The sequence below is a fragment of the Petromyzon marinus genome, chromosome 66 (genome assembly GCF_048934315.1).
Source record: "Petromyzon marinus isolate PM22_M1 ecotype Great Lakes invasive population chromosome 66, UKy_Petmar_22M1.pri1.0, whole genome shotgun sequence".
NCBI lineage: Eukaryota > Metazoa > Chordata > Hyperoartia > Petromyzontiformes > Petromyzontidae > Petromyzon > Petromyzon marinus.
The window spans coordinates 2,213,413-2,221,428 of record NC_133732.1 but is presented as its reverse complement, the minus strand read 5'-3'; the positions used below and the strand labels follow the sequence as shown (position 1 = coordinate 2,221,428).

General features: G+C 50.0%; 1 protein-coding gene across 1 annotated transcript; it reads left to right on the top strand.

The window, feature by feature from the left end:
* Window positions 1-1,251: 1,251 nt before the first annotated feature.
* Window positions 1,252-4,505, top strand: LOC116956578 (complement C1q tumor necrosis factor-related protein 5-like). The gene is made up of 3 exons (XM_076054520.1): window positions 1,252-1,411; window positions 1,736-1,798; window positions 3,919-4,505. Exons 1-3 carry the CDS (start codon window positions 1,252-1,254, stop codon window positions 4,416-4,418), a joined length of 723 nt encoding a protein of 240 aa, XP_075910635.1. The 3' UTR covers window positions 4,419-4,505.
* The last annotated feature ends 3,511 nt before the right edge of the window (window positions 4,506-8,016 follow it).

Below are 8,016 nucleotides of genomic sequence, written 5' to 3'. Positions count from 1 at the left end.
GAGGACACGCCACCCCTCAGTTTGGAGATCTGGCTCTGATACTAGCCCGTGCCTCCCCACCCATGACCTCACCGCACGTCACTGCTAAATATCACCACTAAGGGAGATGAAGGCGGGTGGGCGTGGTAGTGCTGGCCACCCACCCCGTCGTGTGCCACAGTGCCGGCCTTCATAGGCGCTGCTACTTCTCGCTCTAACAGCCACTTGACCCCGGCAGTCTGTTAAAGGCTACACGAGGGATCTTTGTCTTTCTTGTTTGTGCTCGTGCGTGTTGACTGTGACGTCACATGTGGGAGGTCTGGACCAAGTTAGAAATGGAGGACCACGTGACTCAAGTAATGTTTAAAAGAGGAGACGGGGGAGAGGATTCCATTGACTTGGTGACGAACGCTGAGCACCGACAACCTCCGATTAGCTGGACGCTCAGCTGCTACATACGGTGGTCCGAAAGAAAATTCAGCGTACCGTAAGTATAAAGACTCACACAGAGATCCATAGAATCATCACACCAGACCCAAAGAATCATCACACGCTGACCCATAGACTCACAAAAAGACCCATAGACTCACATAGAGACGAGTAAACTCACACATAGACCCACAAACTCACATAGACCCCCAGACTCACACAGACCCATAGATGCACACAGAGATCCATAGCTTGACACAGAAACCCATAGACTCACTGGGAGACCCATAGACTCATCACACATACACCCACAGACTCACACAGGGACCCGTAGACTCACACAGACCTATAGACGCACACAAAAATTCAAAGTCGCACACAGAGACCCGTAGACTCACATAAAGACGAGTTAACTCACACATAGACCCACAGACTCACGCAAAGGCCATAAACTCCTCAACCAGTCGCACAGACTCACACAGAGAGCCATAGACTCACAAAACGACCTTAGACTCACAAAGAGACCCATAGACTCAAACAGAGACCCACAGACTCACAGAAAGACCCATAGACTCACAAAGAGACCCATAAACTCACATAGAGACGAGCAGACTCACACAATGACCCACAGACTCGCACAGAGACGAGTACATTTTCACGTGACGATGATAACACTACATCATTGAACTTTCATTTGTGAGGGGCAGTGCGCTTGTGAAAAAAAGAGCGACTATATAGCAGCTCATTTGTAATTCACTTGGTAAGATAAAATAATAGTTCGTAGTTTAGATCCATCCTGTATACCGGGCAAGCTAGTTAACATCTCGCCACTGCTGTCCCCAGATGTCCATCTCGGCCCTGCCGCTGTTGCTGCTGCTGGTGGTGGTGGTGGGAGCCCAGCAGGAGAGGACCATCTGCGCGGGCATCAACGGGATCCCAGGGCAGCCCGGAGCCCCGGGGCAGCACGGGACTCCTGGGGCCCCTGGGAGGGACGGCAGAGACGGTGAGGGGTCGGGTCCCAGAGACCCCCCATGGTGCGCTCGTGGTGCGACGCGATCACTCGCTCGCGCACTCGTTCACTCGCTCATTCATTCACTCACTCGTTCGCTCAATCGTTCACTCGCTCACTCATTCGCTCACACGTTCACTCACTCAATAGTTCACTCACTCATTCACTCAATCGTTCACTCGCTCATTCTCGTAGGAGAGTGGTTCGTGTGGAGTAGAGTGAGGTGAGAGGGGAGAGGCAGGAGAGTGCGTGGAGGGGAGTGGAGTGAATTGAGAGTGGCTTGAGGAGTGGACGAGCCATGCTTTGTTCTTTTCGCAGGCGCTACCGGAGCACCCGGAGCCAAGGGAGACGTCGGGGCTCGAGGCTTGACTGGGGACCCAGGTGGGACTGTGACACTGACTCGTGTGCTCCTAGCAGCTGATTCCATATACTTATTTGATTTACCAAGTAATCCTCACTGAGCTATGTGTAGTGGCATAACGTGCGCAGAGTTTGCAAACAGCATTTGCATTTATGTACGGGTTGCAGACAGTGAGGTCACCTCAGGACGAGCAGGTGCAGGCGCGTGGCCTGGGTGACAGCAGACAGAGAGACTCCAGAAATTAGTGAACAAGGCAGCGATTGGCTGGCTGCAAATGCAAACGCGGGGTAGGCACCACGGAGGCGCGAGACAGTGGCGATAAGGGGGAGAACACTTTCAAGAGGACGCCAGAGGACGCCGGCCTAATGAGGGCCATCTGAGGGCACTTAATGAGGAGGGAGATTAAAGGGGAACGTGTGAAGCAACGGGGTTGAGTTGGTTGGAGATGAAGCAGTGTACAGTATTCAAGAGAAGTCTGGGACCTTGCCCTCCAAACCTCGTCCTCCCCAGCGGTGATGGCTGAGCCCCCGCTGGTGGGCACGGGCAAGACACGCTAGCAGAGGAGAGGCGAGCAGAATCTTTAGCCTGAGTGTGATAGGCTAAAGGGGTGAGAAGCTATCAGAGTATACAGATAGAGTGTCCGTGACAGGCTAGGAGAGCGGGGAGTAACAGGCTAGTGGAGCAAGAGAGAGTAAGCTCGAAGTAGCAGGCTAGCGGAGGAAAAAAGCAAGAGTTCGCTACAGGAGTGCGTGTTGTTGAACGTGAGGAGCATCTGTGTGGGATTCTGTGAATAAAGTAACACAGGAAAAAATGACGAAGTTTTCCACGTGAATAAACACCACACTACAAATGTAGCTCTTGGTCAGAAGCGACCTGGCCACACGTAATGATAGCTCGATGAAGCGGGCTTTTCATCACGTGGACATTTAGTCAACTAAATAAATTTCTAAGTATGGAAGGAAGAAAATTCGGAGGATCCGGTGAAAAATCCACGCAACCACGGGGAGAGACGCATGCAAACTCCAAATAAACAGCAGGTGTCAGGATTGCGATCAAGCACACGACCTCCTGTAAACCAAGCGAGGTAGTTAATGTCTAGCCACCAACAGGCTGCATGTGCCATGGAGCAATTCATCACTTTTCTTATTATTTTTTACGCGAAGTTAAAAGACACCAAAAGGGGCCAATCAACTCAATATAATCGAGGTAGGAAATGACCGAGCTCACTGTTCTATTTAATTCACTACGGTTGCTTGGAGATGTTAACTCCCTCGTCTGGTACACAGGAGGTCGTCGATTCGAACACAACCCTGACGATTCCTGATGTTTATTCGGCGTTTGTATGTTCTCTCCATGGTCATGTGGATTTTTCTTCAGGTCCTCTGGTTTTCCCTTCAACGTTTAGACTTTAGAGTATTTGGCTGCTACAATATGCCACGTGATGATATCAGCCTTTTCATTGTCGACAGGCAGGTAGCTTCTAAAAATATGGCAACACAGCAGCTCAGTGGACCTTATACCTGGTAAAATAACAAGTAGTTTAGTTCCAAGTTTAGTCCATGGGCTCTATGTGTTCTTATGTTTTGGAAAGTATAGCTCACTAGGTATACCGTGTATAGCTGTAACATCACCCCATGCTCTGGAAAATATACCTCATTAGGTACACCGTGTATAGCCAGAACATGACCCCCATATTCTGGAAAACAGAACTCACTCAGTACACCATGTAGAGCTGAAACACGTGTTCCATACAGACACGTCGGGCAAGGTTTTCCTGTAAAAAAACAAAGACGGTTGTCACAGGACACGACTCAATTGTTGGGATAAACACACAAAATCAAAGATCCTCTATATAGCCTTATCAGACTGTTGTGGCAAGTGCTGTTCGTGAGCACCGATGAAGGCCGGCACGCCTTTGTCTCCAAAGTGGCGTTGTTAACACATCACACTTGGTAATAATTTGAGGCTGAGTCGACCGAGGGAAGGAGTCCCAGGACCGGTTCAGATAATCATCACTCGTGTTGACCATGAGTGGTAATCGAACTCGGGTCTCTGCCGAGTGTATAGCGCTAACCGCTACACTACCGTGGGGTGACACATACACATGCACACGCCGTGCGTTTGGACCGTGTTGTCCACCTAGGTCTGCCGGGAAAGCTGGGCCCTCTTGGCCAACCGGGGCGTGTGGGGACTCCGGGAGTCCCAGGTGAGCAGGGCGACAGAGGCGAGAAAGGCGAGCGGGGAGAGAGCGGCGTGGGGCCCAGGTCGGCCTTCTCCGCGAAGGTGGGCGCTTACACGCCGGCGGCCGGCTCCCCCGTGACGTTCAACGTCATCATCACCAACCCGCAGGGCCACTACAATGCCGGCACGGGGAAGTTCACCTGCGCCCACCCAGGCGTCTACTATTTCACGCTGTACATGCATGCCCATGAAAACCACCTCGTGGTTATGATCATGAAAAACGGGAAGGTCATCTCTAAGGTGTGCGGTGAAAAATACGACGCGATAAGCGGCAGCGTCGTGCTGAGTCTCAAGGCCGGAGACGAGGTTTGGCTGGAGTTGGAGGCTCCGTACATTAATTTGTTCTTCAACGTGCACAGAGACGCCGTGTTCAGCGGCTTTTTCCTGTACCCTGAGTGAATCGTTTTTGTTTCCATCAGCGCATCTGGGAAAACAGATTGGGAACACATTCACTCACACGCACGCGCATGCACCCCCCCCCCCCCCCCCCCCACGTGTTAAACAAAGCTTTTGGGCAACATCTCAGAAAAATACCCAGCAAAAATCTGCAAATATGCTCGGCTTGCCTAATGCCGTGGTAATGACTGCTTTTTTTCGGATGGGAAATTTTCTCACCAGAGGAAAATTAGGCCCGGCACTTTTCTCAGCCACCTTTCTCCTTGTCAGCCAGGGTGTCTGGGCGATATATGAATCGGTTCGACAACGCAGAGAGACATAGCAGCTTGCACCAACTGAAAAAGTCCTGAAACCTCAACAATTTTCCCATCCGGCATCGGCAGTGAAGGGGGAAGCATTCCAATTCCAGCTGATAGCTATGAGGGTTGCTCATTTCTAACATGGGAGAGAGAGGAGTTCGGATCCATTTTCTCTCCCGTGCAATTCCCTCAATTTTTTTTTATTGCACGGCAACAGAAAGAAGGACAATAACTCAATCTGCCATACTGATAATTTTAACAAGATTTTGAATGTAGTGACTATGCCTTGGTTCGTTATGCACAAGGACGTGACCAAACTGTGGCGGATAATGCTTCATTGACAACCAAGTACAAAAAACTCTTAAAACTCTCAGCTACAGTAATAGCACGCGAGTATATAACCCTGCAGTTCACCGATTTCACACAGCGATCCCACGTGTCGACAATGACAGAACACCGCGTCGACTTTAACAGATAGAGACCACCGCGGGGACTGTTCGCACCAACCCTGATGCACGCCTCCAACCCTGGGTGACGAGGCAACGCACCAGAAGCCCTGGATATGCAAATTCACCGTCGAGGTCGACTACAGCGTCAGGGATCCCCCCCAGGACCCAACGGTAGTGCCTCACTCCTAAAATTCAACGCAGAATCAACCTCGGTCTTGCATTGCACTCACAGCAGCGCTCTTACGGGATCTATGCAGGGCAGTCTCCGGGTTTGTTTTTTGTTCTTCGCTCTGAGTGACCCCATGCAGCGACAGTCTAGGGGTCTGGCTGGAAATTCCAACAGTGGTCAAACAACTCAACGCAACTGCAGTCTCAGTGACTGAGCCACCTGCCCTGCAGTAACAGCTGGTCTTCTCCAGGAGTCCCTTTGTCGCGGTGAGCAGTCATTAGGCGGTCATAGATACGAGTTTTGGTCGTTACAATAAGAAAGATCATAAAAGCGGGGGGGTCGCAAATCGGGGGGTCGCAAGCCTTCGCAAATCGGGGGTAACCTATACACACATTTAGTTCCGCCCTCAAAGCCTCTGTCAATCAACTTGGCTCTTGTAAACTAATTCTTTTCCTCAATTTCTTGTCTTTCTTCACATTCATTATAGGGGCCATTGCTATTGATCTTGCTTAACTTTTAAGTCCAAAAAGTATTCAAGAAAGCCGTTTCCATAAGCAACGCACCATCAAACATTGAAATGCGAACTAGCCAGTTGCTATCAAAACCCTCATATAACGGCAGTCGCTGATTGACTGAGATCTGCCGAGTCCACTTACATTTTTTTGTTAAAGCTATTTTTTTATTTTACGAGGTAAGGCCCCACTGAGCTGCGATGTAGTTATTTTTCGGAAGTGACTAGGTGGTCACACATGATAGCTCAAAAAAGTGGCAGCTTATCGTCATCACGTGAAACGTAAAGCAGCGGCCAAATGCACCAAACGTGCAACCTTGATTCTAAATGTGGAGGGAAAAAACTGGAGGTCCTGGAGAAAAATACACGTGACCACAGGGAGAATATGCAAACTCCAAATATACAGCAGGTGTCATGGTCGGGATCGAACCCACGACCTCCTGTATACCTGGCAAGGTAGTATCTCCTAGCCACCGTGGCACTTAGGGAGCATTCTGATTGGCCGAAATTGGAATTGGTGGGTCCACATGATATCGTAAAACACGTATCGGTAATCGAAAATGTGTCATGAATAGAAAACAATGTGGACCCTGTGGGGGAGGCAGATCGTTAATGGAAACATCGCCAATCGCACTGTAATTAGTTCCAGGTCCTTGTGCTTCTCATTCGTCTTGGCATGGCATCCCAAACTCAATACCTCTTGTCCATGCCCCCCCCCCTTTTCCCTGAGCCAGCTCCAACAATTACCAATTCTCTGCAGTCCGCTACATATTAGGATGCTTTCATCTGATTCATGGATGTATACATTCGGATAGGAATCTGGCGTGCCTAGAGATAAACATTTGTTCTTACGTACTCTTGTGAGTCGAGTCTATAACGAATGCGCATTGATCACAAATGGAAGTAGGCTCTCTTAAACAACACCGTGATGAGTCTTTTGCAGAACTGGTTCAGACTCGGGGGATGGATCCCGAACGTGAGCTGGTGGAGAGTTCCAGGTGCTTGGGCTGGACACCCCGAAACTGGGCTGGCCGTATTGCGCACGAGGCCTGCATGCAGCGAATACAGCGGCAGGTTACCGCGAGCCGCGGATCGTAGTCGGACAAGTCTTCGCCTGTCCCAGACGGAGACACTTTACACTGTATGGCTATATCCTGGCGAGGCCAGGGGCTATGACGGACCTCTTAAGGCAATGTAAAAAGGGTAACTTTTAGAACATTCGCGTGATCCACTTCCATAACTCTGGATTACAGGTGTGCATGAAACAAAGACAAAGATCCCTCGTATATCCTGTAACAGACTGTTTGGGGAAAATGCTGTTAGCGAGCACCAACGAAGGCCGGCACTGTGGCACATGAGGGGGTGGATGGCCAACACAATGCCCGACCGCCTTTGTTTCCCCAGTGGCGATGTTAACACACCACACCTGATACTCATTTAAGGCTAAGCCGACCAAGAGGACGCCCAGGAAACGGTTCACATAATTATCACCGGTGTTGGGCATGAACAGGAATCGAAATTGGGTGGCCAGGTTCATAGTGTAGCGTAGGGCACTAACCGCACAAAAATGACACACACACACACCAACCGCCTGCTGTGTTCAGTTGTTGTCCTTCCCCCCACCCCCTGCACATTTGATTAGCACGGTTGGCTACGTATGGTGCCAATGAAGTTCAACATAAATACATACATAGACTCACACAGAGACCCATAGACTCACACAGAGACCCATAGGCTCACACAGAGACCTGTAGACTCACACAGAAACCCATAGACACACACAGAGACCCGTAGACTCACATAGAGACCTGTAGACGCAAACAGAGATCCATAGATTCACACAGAGATCCATGGACTCACACCGAGACCTGTAGACTCTCACGGAGACCCATAGACTAAAACAGAGATCCTTAGACTCACACAGAGGCCCGTAGACTCGCACATAGACCTGTAGACTCGCACAGAGACCCGTAGACTCACACAGAGATCCATAGGCTCACACAGAGGCCTGTAGACTCACACAGAGACCCATAGACTCACACAGAGACCTGTAGACTCACACAGAGACCCATAAACTCACTCAAAGACCCATAGACTTACACACATAGATCCTTAGGATCACACAGAGGCCCGTAGACTCACTAAGAGACCCATAGACTCACATAATGATCAT

Excerpts from the sequence above, each read along its gene's own strand:
- LOC116956578 (XM_076054520.1), top strand. The coding sequence starts at position 1,252 with ATGTCCATCTCGGCCCTGCCGCTGTTGCTGCTGCTGGTGGTGGTGGTG. Across the intron at positions 1,412-1,735 it reads TGGGAGGGACGGCAGAGACG|GCGCTACCGGAGCACCCGGA; the intron begins GTGAGGGGTCGG and ends TTCTTTTCGCAG. Across the intron at positions 1,799-3,918 it reads AGGCTTGACTGGGGACCCAG|TAGGTCTGCCGGGAAAGCTG; the intron begins GTGGGACTGTGA and ends GTGTTGTCCACC.